The sequence below is a fragment of the Seriola dumerili genome, unplaced genomic scaffold (assembly GCF_002260705.1).
Source record: "Seriola dumerili isolate Sdu_G_001 unplaced genomic scaffold, Sdu_1.0 BDQW01000242.1, whole genome shotgun sequence".
NCBI lineage: Eukaryota > Metazoa > Chordata > Actinopteri > Carangiformes > Carangidae > Seriola > Seriola dumerili.
In genome coordinates this window covers 8,645,834-8,663,464 of record NW_019174497.1, presented here as the reverse complement: position 1 = coordinate 8,663,464, position 17,631 = coordinate 8,645,834, and the positions used below count along the sequence as shown (strand labels likewise).

Here is a 17,631-nt window from a genome sequence, read left to right as displayed (position 1 = left end):
TGACCTTCACTTGGTTACAGGTGAAACAAATTCTAGGAATTCATTATGGTTTTTTTGAACGGTAAACATAATGCACACACTATAAACACTTTCAAATGAAACATGTGCAGCCTCTCTTTTGTGGCCAAAGAAATAAAGTTTCCATACCACAGTGTGAATAATACCACTTACTCTTCATCTTTCATCTACTTGTGACCTCAGTGGTCACGGCAGAATCTAACACCTCTGAATCAGGAAATAAACGAAGGTCACAGGTTTCTTCTCTCTTTTCATTCTCTGCTTGAGTAATCCACATCTGTTGTGTGACCAAACAGCTCCTCATTGTTATTATTTTATTCACATTTTTTCCTGTTTTCCGTTTATTGTATGTGTGCCTGCAAATTTTACTGTGGTATTATTTGAGGAAGGTCGATCCAAGTCCTCATCAGCAGTTGCCAGCGTCTCAGCTGGATCCACACCAAAGCTGAAGGTAGCTAAACTGATGTCAGTGGGATGGTCGGCTTTCTTGCCGTTGACTATCTCCTGATGGCTGCTCCCATTCTGCTTTGTAGACGGATCAGTGGCAGTGTTCAGGATGGTCCTCCTTACATTCTCATTGGTTCCGTTGCTGTTGGCCTGGGAGGTCCGGGGGTCTCGCACGGTGCTGAAGCCGCTCTGGATCGTTGACAGTGTTCTCTGATGTGCCTCTTGCCGCTGGCAGCGGTAAAGGCCGCGAAACGCACAGCGGAACTTCTGAGACATGGCGTTGTATATGACAGGGTTTATGGCGCTGTTGGCATAGATGCATGTCCGACAAAACAGGAGGAACCAGGCGTCCAGATAAGGAGTGGACACGAACGAGTTAATCAAAACTAAAGTCCGGTAGGGCATCCACAGTAGAGCGAACAGGATCACCACGACTGCCAGCATCTTCGTCACCTGTGGGGAAGAGACACAGTCATTCAAATGTTGCTGAATTTTCCCTGGGGATAAATAAAGTCTCTATCTATCTATCTATCTATCTATCTATCTATCTATCTATCTATCTAAGTGGGAAGGGGCCCACGGTGCTGTTACCACTTGCAATCTCCATAGTCAAAGATTTTCAACCTCCACATTGGCTACACAGGCTTTGAACAGTAATTTTAATATTGACTTAATCAAACAGCTTCCTGACATGTAGCAAGAAAAGGGAACCAGGTAGTTTTCAGGAAATGCTGCACCAGACTAAGATGCTGGTGAGTAGGTGATGAAGAGGACGTTAATGTTGTTTCTCTTCTTCTTGGTTACATGCGAGCCATGTGATAAGATAAAATTCTTAATGTGAGTATCTTTTGATCATTTATGGAAAGAAAGTCTCCAAAACAGATTCACAGAACACAGACCTGATACAGTAACAACACGTTAGCAAACAACTGCATATTACCAAAGACACTGAGCAGGATAAACTCTCCAATAGTCACTCTCCTTGGTCAGTGGTTCTCAAACTTTTTCACATCAGTGACCCATAAACTGACATAAATTAGACCACAGACCCCCATCTGATGAGATTTTCGCTTTTAGATGTTTTATTACAGAAGGTGTTTGAAACCCATGAACAAAGCCGCACATTCTGTCATTGTGTTACTTATGGATTGAATTATATTGAAAATAAATGATTCCCCTGATTGCTGGGAATCCCCAGGAATCCCCTCAAGGACCCCCACTCTGAAAACCACTGCTTTAGGTTATGCTTTGGTCCACACCTGTGATCCATCCACAGAGACACAGTGCTAGCACGGCTAAAAGGTGTAACGATGTAAGAGAGGAACTCAAAAGCATACTGATAACTTTACTTTGTTAAAGACACTGTAGGTCTGTAGTCGGCAATGTGAAGTCAGATGTATCGAAGAATTGAAGAGAGCCAACACAGGCAGGCGGTGGTCAAAGGCAGTAGAAGGTCGCACCAGGTCACTGCACAAGCAGGCAGGACAGAAAGCTACAAGGTGAATTGAGCATCTGGAAAGGAGCTTACTGACTGATGTGGTGAGACTAACTGGTCGTGAGGAGCAGCGGTCACCATGACAAAGCTTTATATAGCTGAAGAACTGGGTGTGAATTCTCTCCTGGTTTGGCACTGCAAGTTTCACTCGTAGTTTACATGAAATATGTAGCTGCAAAAAACCTTGCAGATACAGTTTTACTAATCATTGTCAATCAAGTGTGTGAATATTTCTCAAAATTAAGACCAGGATTCCCATGTTTACTGTCATCTCCTCTGCTCCCAGCTATTTTTGGTCTTGGTTTAAGTGAAGAGAATAGACATGCTACATGTGGTTTCCAGAGCCCTTTGCAAATCACCGAGAGCAACCCAGCAGCTTTCACACGAAATGCAACGGTACAATGTATAATATAATGTATCAGAAAACAATTTCAAATATAGTGAAGAAGACTTAACAGCGATGGTCTTATGTGTTCATGATAATGTAATTATGATTTACTGATGTGAAAATCTCAGCCTTTGTAATTACATTAATTGGTGAAAACAAATTAATGATAAGCTGGGGTTTCGAAACAGCTTTGAAAATCACATTGATATTCATCCACAACAATCAACGCACCGTGCAGGAAAGCAAGTAGCTGAACGTTTGTGCCAAATCTCCACAGCCCCGTGCAACATGAGCTGATGCATGGATATAATTTCCCTGATTAGCTCTGATTGCTTCATGATTATTTGAATCATCATCAACACATCGGATGTTGCGTTAGAAATCACCAAAGAGACTGTGTGTGTGTGTGTGTGTATATGTGTGTGTGTGTGTGTGTGTGTGTGTGTGTGTGTGTGTGTGTGTGTGTGTGTGTGTGTTCATTTGACACCAATAAATAAGGTGTGTGCCCGAGTGCATGTTAATGGGGGTTAACTGAGGCTTCTTAGCTAAATGACTTAATTGATTAAGATCTGTCCTTTATTAGTCCCACAGTGAGAAAATTTGCAATTAGAGAGCAAATTTCACAAAGGTAAAGCACAGGTGCAAAGTAAAACCACACAAAGTCATCAATATTTTATTACTATTGCTGTGCCTGTCAGCCTGTCTGTGGCACATGCAGTTAAAAATGATGAACAGCAGCACTGGTTAATTGTTAGTAATTGTAATGGGTCTGTGATTTCAGACGATGGCGGAGCTTGTCAGTCATTTTCTGTTGCTGGCAGATTTTATCTCTGGTTTACCTTTTAGTGTTTCTAGCTCAATCGTTTTAAAATAAGAAGCCTGGAAATTCTCAGAAATATGAACTCGATGGCTACATGTATAATATTGTGGCAAAAGACTGAGGCTAAAGTTGTATGTGTCAGTCTCATCTCACAATCTGATAATCCATACTTACGGTGTTACTTTTGTCTGTGGAAACTACAACCAAAAACTCCTATTAATCAAAACTATTACAAAGAGCTACATGCGAAATGCAAATAAAGTGATTTGCATCTAAAAATCACTACTTATATTGTCTGTCTTTTGGTTTGCATTTCTTATTACCAGCCGCCACAGAGGCCATGGACTTGGTATGGTTTTCACCTGGTGTGTGTGTGTCTTCATGGCAAAATGTGGGACACCTACTGTAGCAGGACCTACCACAGAGGCAGGTGTTTATATGTCTGTCTGTCTGTGGACAGATTTGTCAACATGAAAGCGTCACCACTGTGCAAGATACAGACATGAAACCTTACAGGTGTGTAGTTGAGATCAAAGTGAAGACTGAGTTCAAAGAGCATGTGGTCTGAGCAAGGACTCCTGAAGTGGGGGGGGGTAGGAAGTAGGGAAGGCGCCATCACTGTATCCCAGATTCAATCATTCTCATCCACTCAAACATATTGGATAAAACTAGAGACTAGCTTGTGATGGGATCACAGCAGCTGCAATGCCCGTCAACATGTTGATATTCAGTAGTCATTACTACATTATTACATGAGCAATAAAAGACAAACTGAGAAACACAAAGAAAAAATGAGATGCAAATGAAAAACTGTCTCACAAACCAAAAACAAAAACTCCTCCAACCTGAACAACCACACAGATCATTTTTTCAACCCTCTGATACGACCCAGAAATAACGCCCCCCCCACGGTGGCAGGTGTACCAGACCTCAGTTGTCACGGTTAATAAACACTCAGTCTGTACCAAGAGTGGTGCACCTGCCTTCGCCGACACAGTTACTGAAATAACGGTCATGGGCGAGGTTAGGTATGGGAAAAGATTGTGATTTGGGTTAAAATAAGTACCTCAACTTTAGACAGTTTGTGTTGTCATGGTTACAACACAAACTGCTGGATTCACATGCCGCTCTCCTGTGTCATATTCATCCATCCACCACAATCTCCTCCTGGCGTGGACTTTGTCTCTCCTCATACTACGTCACCGCACTTTTCCCTTTGCTCCTGTCATAATTATTACGACCAATAAATGTTGCCTAGCAACAAAATGTAACCATGGGTCATAATAAGCTGTTGCACAGATGATCTAACAGTCTCACCAAAAATGTTCGCTGGTTTCAATTCCACATCTCTTTGTGTTTTAATTAAAAGATAAAAGTAACCCCATGCAACAGCTCTTTTCTTGAATTGAAAGTGAACAATACAAGACATGGATTTTCACTTTCAACATTCTAAAAGAAAATGGGGACAGCTTCACTGTGCTGTGACACCTCTGCTGAAGCGTGGCTGCCTGTCGCTCAGCTGCCCCTGTTTTCCACAGCACAGCAGAAAAAAAAAATTGAAAATAAAGTCTGGCAGGTTGATACTAGGTATCATGCACATGCCTCCTCTCAGCAGAATGCTGTTTGAGATAAGGGTTTGTGTCCATGCCTTAAGCTGTGAGCCGCTGACAGCAAGCTCAGCAGGTAGATTAAAAAAAAAAGTTAAATCTGTGCACAACAAAGCGTTTAATTGAACACAAACGAGGCGGGGAGGAGAGCTTTCTAATTATCTCTGCACTGCGATAATGAAACAGAAAGTATCAGGGTGACATTCTGAATATGCATATTATGGCTGTATTATGTGGTGGCAGGATACTTGACTCCAGCATTACAAACAGAAATGTGTCTTTTGTTGGTTTTTTTGTGCTTTTTTCTTTTTGCCAATAACAGCTTCCTCCCACACTACAACGTCCCTGAATCCTCTGCCCACTGTGCTAAAGAATTAGCATTTAGCCTCTGATGCTATTGACTCGCCTGGGGCAACAATGACCAAGCTTCCCTCTTCCTCACCATGCACTTGAGGAGATCACAGACATGAAGAAACTCTCAGAGATTAAAACTATACAGTAATCTCACACCACACTGTATTAATCTCCAATCATAAAAGTGCCATTCTTTGGCATACACAAGTTTATCAAACTGCTATCAGATTAAGTTGGCCTATCAAATGATGAATGAAATAGCATGAAGTGCCTATTGAAGAACTGAGAGAGTGAAATCATCTGCAGTATTAAACACACTTCAATGTAAATCCCAAATCACATTATGCAAATCTTTTGCTCCTAGATGGGGCCCCTTGAACACATGAGATTACGATCTTCTCTCTGCTCTCGCATTGAGGGTTCAGTCTCACAGTGTTCATGCAGAGACACACACACAGTGACACAGAAAATGCTAAAGCTTGTAGGTCTGCATGAGAAACACTCAAGATCTATTAAAAACCTCCTCCAATGAAAATCCAATTTATAACCTTGTTAATATCCATATGACGTTTTCATATCATACAGGACATGTGGTGACTGAGTGTTTCCACCTTGAACTGCAGTGAACCAATGACAGTCTCATAAACACAGATTCAGACAGCCAGGGTTTCATATGTCACAAACATAAGGAACCAATCCTGTCAACTTGTGGGGACGGGGGGCGGGGCTACATAAATCTTAAACCTTGTCAGTAAAGAGAGAGAGAGAGGGTTAGCATTAGCACAACCACTAACACTGTGTCAGCCACTGCCAGTTACAAGCTAACAAACAACATAAACAAATAAAAGATGCTAACTGCGCTAACCGTTCTGATCCGTCTGCTAGTCTCTGGTTCTGGTCTCAACAGACTCCTCAACTGAGTCTGGGTCTGACTGAGGCTCAAACATGTGGCTGAGTCTCTCTGATGTTTCCTCCTCTAACCATCTTGATACTCTCTGCTCTTTCACCTGTCCACCTGGAGCAAGCAGGTGGTGGGCGGGGCACAAGGCCTGACCTAGAATCTCTCAATGAGGAAGTAAACGTAGATTTGCTTCCAGCCCCAGTTTTGCAATTTTTTTTTCACTTTTTATGTGGAAAAACATGTTAAACAAAGTAAAGTATTTTACATAGTTCAAAACATGTCTGGAGAGGAAGTTTAAATGATTATTGTCTGTTATTTGAACAACCTCTGTTGCTGACCTCTAGAAACTGTAGACACAATTCAACATCCAGCGGTCCATAAGTAAAATGCCCATTCATTTTCAACACAGACATTGTTATAGATGACTAGCAGTTAAAACAATAGCTTTGATGGGCATAAAATGCTCCCATCTTATTCATAATTACAAAAATGAGCAACTGTGTTACAAAATATTTGGCTCTTGTAAGCCTATTAAAAAATCTTAAAGCTGCACAAATTATTTTTGTATTAACAATGGAAAAAATGAGTAAATGTGTGAATGGAGAACTACTGATGTAGTTCCCTTCAGGTATACAGAAAGTTTTAACTTCACTCAGCTTACTGTTTTAGTTTTAAAACCTCAACAATGATGTGACCTGAAGCTGATAAAAGCAGTGAGAAATTCAGAGTCATCTTAATATGTTTGTATCGAAAAGACAATTGTAATTTTTCAATTCACCCAGTTAGCAGAAGAAAAGCGTTTGTGTGTGTGTGTGTGTGTGTGTGTGTGTGTGTGGAATGGTAGCAACTGTTTTCGGTGTGGGGAAGAGGGGAAACCGCAGCAGTGTGGGGTTGAAGATTATTTGATTGAAGTTGGTGGGACACCAGAAACCAAGAAAATCCGACATTGCAGTGCAGGGTCTTTTATAGGGAAAGGTTGGGAAACAGATCCAGAGAAGCCTCTGACCAACGCACAGACATGCTCGCCCTCCCGTGGCAGCGTCAGTGTTCAAATCCGGTCTGGGCCCGTTGTCCCTGGTGATTGGAGGCCACATGCCTAATTGTCTTGCTTTTGCGACAATTTCCTAAATACACATCATTTGTTACTAAGTAACTACTACAATGAATAAACATCTGATATCCTGATGTCCATGAGACCAAACATCACAGATTTATATAAAGGTGTAGATATTGGTTTAATATAAATATAGAACTTGCCCATTTAATCAATAATAAAAGTTATAGAAATGGTATTGTAGCTTTTTAAGAGCAAAGATGTTTCTGTATTTGGAGAAGAGTAGAGGAGAGAGGTAATCAGGAGGAGGGGTGGTTTGAAACCTCCAGGAGGAAGCGCCCCTCGGCTGCGTGTCTGTTGAGTTATGTGTTCAGTCACATATTATGGGACAGTTCCAACATTGGTCTAACAGTGATGTTGGATTCCTTTGCTTTTGGTCCCATTTTGAAGAATACAGTTCGCCACTCTTCTGTATGAAGTTGCATGTAGATTAAAGGAATAGTTCCAGAGGTGAAACGGCGGTCAGCGCAGGGCAGCAGCTCCCCTGCTGCTGGAGGAGGCTGTGTAATGTCAAACATGGCCATTCAGGGTCATTAGCAGACGCTGGTTAATCCGATCCCATCTCCTGCCTCCTCCAAGGGGCCTTAATTGTCTTGAACGTACGCACCAGGTCCTGTTTGATGTCTGGTCCGAGCAGCCAATCGTCTCGTGACTGATTTACAGCTGTGGTAAAGAAAATAATCCCTGATGACTGACATGGGGGTTTAACCTTCCGGCTGTAGCATGGAAGACACCACACCTCAGGCATATCTGAATGTAACTCTGATGTTCAGACCAGTTACATTCACTCTTGTATATGTAACAAAGTTGTGTTTTTGTGTACTTGTATTTTTTACAATCACTCATTTCACTCTTACTGAAGTATTTTTCTTTGCTATATTTAAAGTCAAAATCATTACTGGGTAAAAACAAAAGTCACATGATTAAGTTATGATGAACCGTGTGAGAGGTCTGCACCGCCTTTCTGCTGTTTCTGATGATCCCTGAAGAGACTGCAGCTCATCCAGCTCAGTGTTTATATTTCACAGTGAGAATGAACAAGCAAAGAAGGTGGATGTAGAGCAGGTTGTGGACTCACAGACTCACACGGTGACGTTCAGTGTGTGCGAAAATGACTGATGGTTGTAACTCACTGTACTGAGGAGAGCATCCACAACTACTGTGTTGCCTATGGCAACGTAGCGTTTTATTTCTGTCAGCTGCAGCTGCCGTGGAGTTTATGTTGTTTATTCATCTCCACCTTTTCTGCTGCTTTATTCTGCTGTTATTTCTATAGGAAGTAGCAGCTGTTTGATTTATGTAGCTTCATATTGCTACATGGACACCCACTGTGGTGTTGTAATTATCAGTTGTATGCACAGGCTGCAAAGTGCCTGACTGGGATTTATTGGTTGCTTTTGTGTGGGTCTCACCTGGGAACAGCGGATATGTATTGAAATAGCATTGCATATACACCTGGTAGCATAAAGATGTTCTTTAATTGAAGTGTTTTAAACATCATTATCACCATGTAATATTTGTTACTCCTCCCCTGCCTCCTTTTAAAAATGTAAGCTACATTCAATGTTCAGCTACGGGTTGATTTAGGTTGTGTGGTATGTTTGATTCATTGTTATTGTGTATAAGTGTATAACTTAAGTATTAAGTGTATTGATGTGTATGTTCAGGACACAGTGCTGAATGTCACTGATTATTCTGAGTCAATTTCTTGCTAAGCTCCGGCCTTTGCAAAGTTTTTTGATTTATGGAGGCCATGTTTTTTGACCGATCTTGCCCATTTAATAGAATTGTTTATCTCAGGCTCACAAGACTATAAATTAAATTTAGTGTCAATTGAGTCAGAATCCAAAAAGTCTATGTCACATTACTGTTTTTCACATTATACAAGTTCCAAAAATCCATCATGGTGATGTTTATTGTCAAAGAGCCTTTTTTGTAGAATTCATTGAGATGTATATTTGTGCCAAATTTCAAGTCATATAGACTCATGATGTGAGGGTTGGTCGGCCTTTCATAGTTTTTACTTCTTTGGCTGCTAATTATAGCGCCACCATCAGGCTGATTGGAATTCTTGGAATTTCTTGTGAAGGGTTAGCATTTGCACATACTTTCTAGTTATGGTGTCAAGTTTCATATCTCTACTTTGCTCCAGCTCACAACTGAGAAACAGCATAAGATGGCAGATATTGATGAAAACACCACACCAACATTCATCAATCAATATGCCAATATGCAGATTTTGGTTAATACTTGTGCCCAGAGCATGGGCACCAACACTGGTGGAGTTCTGTCCACCAGTATTTTCAGGTACACGTTTTTGGTATTTGTGGCGCCCCCTATGGGCCAGGCTAAAAATATTCCCAAACAGAGACTGAACTTATTTACCAAGATTTATGATGATTGAATGGTTAATGAATTATGGACAACTTCCTGCTAAGTCCCACCATTTACAAATCTAATTGATTGATGGTGGCCATGTTTTTTTGACGGATTTTGCGTATTTATAACAGAATTACACCAAATTTGGCATTGATAGTAAAAAAACATGAAGAAAGCCAAAGATTTCAGAAGGAATGTTTTTCAGCCTGACGTTTTGGCTTCCAAGTCGATACTATAACCACTCAAAAGGTAGAAATACAATTGCAAACTCATATCACAAAAAACATTACAGCGGATGAAGTATGTGACCACTTTTTTTTTCTATCTGTACATTTGGCCTTTCTAATGTCCTGTTGAAATATCACCATGTTCCTGCAGGACAGGAAAGTGGTCACCTCTCTGTATTTAAAATTACACAGGACAGAAATATTACCATGTGGGGAAGTAATGGCTGGTTTTAATTAACAAATTAACTGGTGCAATACTAGTGATCAACAAATCACAAATCATCAATGAGTAATTTAAGGTTGGTTATTTTGTGCCATGAAGTAGTTAAAATCATACATATTTCCCCTTTAACTTACTGGGCTTGCCGCTGCCTCAGAGGGAGACATGTAAGACTATTTCACCACTGGGGGAAATGTTGGTTTTGTGAGACGTCTCTCAACAAACACAGGGGTGGAGATGCAGAGATTCTGAGATTCAAGAGTGAGGAAAGATTTTCTGTGGCTGTTATCCAAAAAGGGTAAAGTGGTTGTCAGCCACAGACAGCATGCAAGGAATTATCTGTAGTGTTAATGGTGCATCATGACCATCGTGTTGGTTGGTCTCACTGAATAACATGTGCTTGGTGTATGGGTTTTGCATGGAATGAATTGCAGATTCCTGTTCACAAAAAAATCCTTGTAGACAACAGCTCATTGGAACCATTTGAAATCGTCAAATGTATTCTGCCACTTCTATAACCTAGTCAGTGACATAAAACTAAAGTAATTATAGACTTACATGTTTCCCCCCTCAGTGTTTAATTAAATCTATTTATTTAACAGACTAAAGGTCCAGGTAGAAAACATTGTATGCCCATGTCACCAGAACAGAGGGATACACGATACACTGAGGATGCCGATGTGAAGTTACAAAAATTGTTGGACACAGCTCCACGACTCCACACTCAGACAGGGAGTTCCATCCGACAAGCACTTCATTTGAAACATACTGAGGAACTTGGGGGTCGGTAGCAAAGCTTAAAGTGATCGTTTGAGTTATTTGACGTGAGGTTGCGGGAGGTACTTGTGAGGTGTTAAGGAAAACTAACGTACTAATGTACGCACAAGTGCACCTACGCTTAGCTCTGTCGGACTCGAACAGCTTAATCTGCAGAGTAATACATTGTGCGCTGTAGGTGCGGCAGTTCAGCATTGAGAGAATGTAGTTCCAAAGGAGAAGGCTGTTTGACGGCAGATAAAGAGGTGAAAATATTCAAAATGAAGCACACACTCCAACTGATATTAGCATTTTTTTTCTGTGGGTATTTTTTAAGTGGCTAAAACATATTTTTTTGTAGATGGCCCCCTCCAAAGCAGCTCATCACTCAGCTTCTGTGCCAGTGCTCGTCTATATTTCTCCGCTATAGATAAGTACCTCACACAACCTTGTGTCAGATAACCTGAACTCTCCCTTTAAGACCTGTTTAGTTTTCTTTTACGGTGATTCAGTTATAACTTTAAGTTGGAAGAAATACAGTAAAATGATTGGCCAATCTCTTTTCTTATTGTTCAAATATGTCATTATTTTTAGGCAAACATGTTGAAAACCCTCTGACATTCAGAGACAGATACTTCATATGCTTTTGCAGAGAACAGAAATCTCTGTTCAAATGCAATACAACTTTTGAAAGAACAAAATGTGGACACAAAGTAGTCCCCTCTGGACTAAAAAGAGCTTTGTCATAGTACTCCTGAGTGGATAAGGGCTTATGAAACTAGATGCTTTCAAGACTAAATAACCTGACAGAATGTGTTCTACATCCATGAGCACAGAAAAACCTCCATACAACCCGAGAGAGAGAGAGAGAGAGAGAGAGAGAGCAGGATAGAGGGGCTTTCTCAGCAAGAAGGCTCTTTGACTGCTCAGCCTGAGGGAAAGAAGCCATAACCGCCTCAATTGCCTTCAGGACCTCATAACAGTCGGGACAAAGAGCCAGCAAGAGGGCACTTTTCTGACGCTGTTAGGGGGGAATCATGGCCTATATATTTTCAGAGGATCACATACACAGCCACAGATGAGACCAGGGTCAAATGTGACCAAAGCTATCTCGGAGCAATTACTTGACAGATAAGACTAGATGTTACGACGAGAAAGGAGAGTGCAGAAGGAGTTAATGCGAGAGGGGGTAAATGTGGGATGAGGCACAGACCTGTTTCCTGGAGGAGAGCGCGCTCTTTGGCCGGCCCTGGCGACCCCCCTTCCCTGCTTCAGAGGGTTCCCGGCAACTCCGCCGCAGCGTGGTGGCGCTGGTGTCAGGGTGGTTGGGCAGAGGGCTGGAGAGACACAAGCAGCGTGTTAGCGCATTCATCCCACAGAGGAGTGACATGGCATTAATTGGTTGCTAGGTTTGGTTTCTTAGTTGATTGGGTTAATGTATTAGTGCTAACATGTGCTGTTGGGTTTCCTCATTAGGCTCAAAATCCAGCAAAAGGCTCAGCTGGTCGGGGCTTCTCAGTGCCAAATACAAACCTTTAGATTAAACCTGCTATTCATATTTTATGTCAGTGCTGGATGTCTTTGGACTTCACCTTTATTTGTCAGGAGATTTGTCGTCCGAACAAGCAGACATTGTTTTTCTCCCAGCATTTAATACTGTCAGGGTGAAGGACCTCCTGAAACAACCTGTTTGAAAAGCACTTCTATGACAGAAAATCAAACCACAGGCTGTCAAAAACACCTTCAACAACATCCATTATGTCTTTTTTTCCACTGTGCATACATGTTGAGGCATACACTAGTAAAGTGCGTCATCACAGCTGCATTTCTGTAAAACGATAACATACAGCAGCTCTAAAAGAGTATTAACTCTTTTTTTTGCATCTGGGGGCTGCAAGAACAAGCTGCAAAATTATTAAGACACATTATAAAGTTGTTGTGATAAAAGTGCTAGCAAACAATTGCTATTTACACATCCAGACACAGCAACATTAGCATTCATTTTGAGTTGTGTTTGTGTCCACCTAATGAATGCTAACCCGATACAAGCTCTGTTTTGTTCTCCAAATTCCCCTTAGCAATATATCTGGCTCTTTAGCTGCTAAATGCTGCACTGTGTTCATCAGGTTATAGCTACTTCTGTCTGTTCTGCTGTTTGGTCGTGGGCAGGTGGCAGGCAGAGATTTTTCACTGACAACAGCTGCCTGCTGCAGGTGGAAATGAAGCAGATCAGGGCAGTGAGTCTGAACCAGAACAGGAGACTTGTGGGAAATGAAACCTAAACAATAAGCTGAAAGATGCTACAGCTCTCTGTGGGTTCAGCACAAGTAATTCCTTTCATCATATACTTAGTCATTTGACACATTGGCAATATAAAAATACTGATCAGTGAAATTTAACAAATTAATTAACAATTACCAAAACAAACAATTATAAATGTGAGAATTAATTTAATTGAATTTAATTTAATAGTCATTAATCTTGTATCTGTGTCTGCCCGACAACCATCACAACACAATGAAATCAACTAAAATGCTGAGTTTGGAAAGGTTAGAGGACCTTTGCTGTCACAATAATCAACACATGATTAAAGGTCCATATTTTACACTTTCCCTGTCTGTTGATCCATAAGAAGATGTATTTGTGATTTTTAAGAACCAAAAACCATCTCAGTGTAGTTTTACATCTCCTCTCGCACAGAGGAAGAGTACTCCTCACGATGGATAAACTGATCTTCATCTGTAAAATGGAAGGAATTACTCTTATTAGTATATTAACTAATATATTAATCCCTCAGTATGGTTTGAAAGACCCTCTGCAGTACCTGAGGTAGAGGATTCGTGCTATCAGGCCATACAGCACGATGGCGAGGAGCAGCGGGATGACGTAGAAAATGGCGAAGTCGATGAGGTAGATGGGCAGGTAGAGCTCCCGTTTCACTTTGTATCCACACTGCACATGTCCGTCCTGGCCGACCTGAATATCACACAGTTATCACAGATAACGCGTTAATAAAACCGGCGAGTGGCGCACAGACTGGCTCTGGGCTGAGATCCACATAATCATCTATTGCATCTAAACATAATAATACTACTCTGAGAAATGGCACAGGGCTCTTAAAAAGCTCTACACATTCCCCTGCAGTTGAACCAGCATTTACACAAAAGAGGTCTTGGTAATCTCAAATGTTTCATTCCCCTGTTCATGACTCATGCACTTATTGAAACACTATGCGGCACCTGTAAAGGGTACTATTGTATTTATTGTTTTTTTTTAGCATAGCCTACAAGTGTGTTCACATAACAAATTAGCCATCTAATAAACATACATAGAAAACTTTAATCTGTACCCCTCACTCTCATTCTGTGAATTTTTACTTATCCTCTACCTTATTTTTGAATCAGTAACTGAAGATTACTGTGATCGGGCCCACATCCAGTTAAATCAGTAACACACAAACTGTTATGGAAAGCACAGTATATTTCTCTAACCTGAATGTCCACCAGGAAGAACCACAGCATGCAGTAGACACAGGTGAAGATCCAAACCCCAGCGATGATCCGTTTGGCCCTGGACACTGTGCACACTGTCTTAGCCTTCATTGGATGGCAGATCGCTATGTACCTGTAGGCGAAGAGGAAATGGAGGGTTCAAACACAAGTAACTAACCGTGGGTGTCAATATCTTTACTGTCAACAATCTATCAGTAACAACCTAAACAACTGTACATAATCTAGGTTGTTTGTCCCTACCTTCAACATACAATCCGTAATTTGTTGTCATGGTAACAATGATAAACACAGGTTGGAAGTTGTGGGATGGTCACGGTTTGGTTAGGATTAGGAAAGGGTCGTGGTTTGGGTTAAAAGTACTTCCTTTAGGTTACAGAACTTTCATTGTCATGGTTACAGTAATAAACCCACGATTAAAGATCCCATATTTGGCTGTTGTGTTGACTGTTTGCCAAACAATAAGATATATTTGCGGTTTTAAGAACCAAAAACTATCCCAATGTAGTTTTATATCTCCTCTCTCAAGCTTCTCTCTGGAGCTCGAGTAACAACAGGTCAGTGAGCCAATCAGAAGAGAGGAGGCTCTGAGCCTCTCTTCTGATTGAATATAGCAGATTTCAGGTAAACACTCAGAGAAACCAAATCCTGCAAGGTTGGATGGCGGTTCCAGGTGGGCGGGGCTTGGGGCATGGCTGAGGGCAGTGACTGTTTTGTTGTGACATCACAAAGTTACAGAAGTCCTGACGGCTGGTTTTAAGGCTCAGTTTCTGAATACAGGCTGTGTGCATTTCTCTGTGGACTGAGGCTTTGATACTTTCACAGTGTTAATATAGAACCTAGACCTGCTTTATAATCAAACAACACATGGACATCTACCTTTAGACCTTTAAGGGGACCTTTAAGGTTGTGGAACAGTTATGGGTAAAAGAACCAATGTTGACTGTCGGTTTGAAAAGGAAAACCAACCGTGAAGGCCTCCTTACATACACTTTTTTCGCTGTACATACTTAGTCACCCAACTTTCTCCTCGCTCCCGTGATAATTACCACAGTCATGCCACCTAGCAATTAAACTTAACTATGGGTTATAAAAAGCTGCTTGCTCAGACTACCTATGGGGTCGTTTTTTTTTTACAGGATGACAGTGTCATTGGTGAGGAGATACCGATTATTACTATGGTTGTACCAGTTTATTTTGTTGCATAGAAAGAAGAAAAATAGACTGATATGTGAAGATCTCCTCATAGCCTAAATATAAGTTAATAGTTTATTTACCTATTTTTTATGAATTAGAAATTATGATCAAGATATTAAATGTATTACATTGATGTTAGAAGACAGAACTGCTGCTGCAGTCATGTATGTCTGATGACTTTCCGTTCAGACTTGTGCCGTGTTGACAGTGATACAGAAATGTTATATGGTCCAACCTAGTAAGATTGCTGTTGTGATGCTTATGCGAAGGTTATTTCAGCGCTTATTTAGACATCTGCCATCAGATTTACATGAACAGGTGCCTGTCTGAAAGCAGATGTAGGATAAATATCCTTCTATCTTGAATCATAAACAGAAAGGTCAAAGATGCTCTAAGGATTTTTTATGAAACATTTTTGAACAGTGTCCAGTCACTTTAGACTTTTGGGTGAAAGACGTTTCAAAATAAAGGGAATTATGTGCAAGAATGTAAAGGCCCATATAATTCTTTCTGCTTCCACTTATAACTTCCATTATTGTCAAACATTTTCCAAGATGCATTCAAATATTTCAATTTTCTTGTCAGATTTGTCTGCCTTTCACACAGCCACTGGTTTCCATGGATTTCATACAGCGTGAAAGGTTCTGTAGTTTTACGACCTCCTGAGGCAGGCAGTTGTTTTATAATCTAGTATAGTGACTCTTCAAATCAATCTTCACTTCAAATCAATCTTCACTTTCAGCCTTACTGCCTTACAACACAGACTTTGTTGATCTGTAACAATGTCACACTCCTTCCTCCTTTGCTCCTGCAGTTTTACAGCCACTAGACGGTTTGAACTTGTGTCGTTTTATGGCATTTGCTGAATCAACTGATGCTGTTGTTCTTCCTGGGGGAACAGTCTCTGAGGTCACAGATGGGGCTGTATACAGTATACTGTCTATCCCCACTTCTAAATGTTTTTTGACCAAAAACACCGGTATAGTCCTTAAACATCAACTGTCACCAATGTTTTACAAGTGTTTCTTTAAAAAGATTTTTCCGATCAAACTAAGCTGAGATCATTGGCTTGGATCAGATGCGGTTACTGGTGCTCCCCACATTGTTAAGAGCATGAAGTTAAACTCTTGTTGTGTGTAACATGCAAATAATAACTCACAATAGTACAAGCAAGCACAAGCTGTTCTGTGAACGGTGTCAGTTGGTCGTTGCTCATCCTCACCTCTCCACAGTGAAGGCAGTGATGGAGCAGGAGGATACGTTGATGCCCAGGTACTGAAGGTAGGTGATCCCCAGGCAGCCGGCATGGCCAAAAACCCACGTGCCCGTCAGACTGTCCGACACGTTGGGCAGCCCCGCTGCCACGAGCACCGTCAGGTCGGCTATGGCCAGGCTGACGAGGTAACAGTTGGTGGGTGTCCTCATGTGGCGCGTGGTTAGGACCACGAGGACCACCATGACGTTGCCCACGATGCCCACGCCGCACACCAGCAGGACCAGGAACACTGACACGGTCTTGTACTCCAGCAACTCGGAGACGGGGACGCTGGAACTCAGAGAGATGTTGGTCGGGGTGTCGATTCTGGAGCTCACGTTGTTGGTCATATCTGCTAACGGCTGGCTTCTTTATCCTCCAAGTGTTTGTTAATGAAAGGTTCAGTTCATTTCATTAAAACTAAGTGATGCGGGGCATGACACTCAAATGTTGCCATGCTTCTTCTTCTTCATTTAGAGCATTAACTCTTATATAAATTTACTAATTTAAAAGAGTGACGAAGAAGGACATGTTGGACAAAATTATCCCAGGTCTTCCAGACACCTCTCAGGCCTCAATTCAGTCACCTAGAAATAGAAAATGAGTTCAATTAATTGAACAAATGGGAAATTGAACTCACATTAATCCTTCATGTCAGTGTCAAACACACACATTAACACATACGCAGAATTTCTCTCTGTGATGTGTTTACATGCACAGTATCCTGATTATGTTTTGTGCATGTAAACAGCTTATCCTGGTTTTCAGAAACCTGGATACACTGCCTCTGATAGAGACCAGGATACTGTGTCATGTAAACACCTTATCCAGGTTTCTGAACCATCTCAGCGGTGAGACATCGAGATACTGATATGATCACGTATACAGGCAAACGAATAACCAGGTTTTTCATGTTCTATGTAAACATCATATCCCGAATATAA

The 17,631-nt window shown here is 41.2% G+C and overlaps 1 protein-coding gene across 1 annotated transcript; it reads right to left on the bottom strand.

The window, feature by feature from the left end:
• Nucleotides 1-268: 268 nt before the first annotated feature.
• LOC111229670 (thyrotropin-releasing hormone receptor-like) lies at nt 269-17,142 on the bottom strand. The gene is made up of 5 exons (XM_022756090.1): nt 16,655-17,142; nt 14,218-14,350; nt 13,551-13,702; nt 11,940-12,063; nt 269-918 (listed from the first exon to the last, which is right to left on the bottom strand). Exons 1-5 carry the CDS (start codon nt 17,035-17,037, stop codon nt 337-339), a joined length of 1,374 nt encoding a protein of 457 aa, XP_022611811.1. The 5' UTR covers nt 17,038-17,142; the 3' UTR covers nt 269-336.
• Between the last annotated feature and the right edge of the window lie 489 nt (nt 17,143-17,631).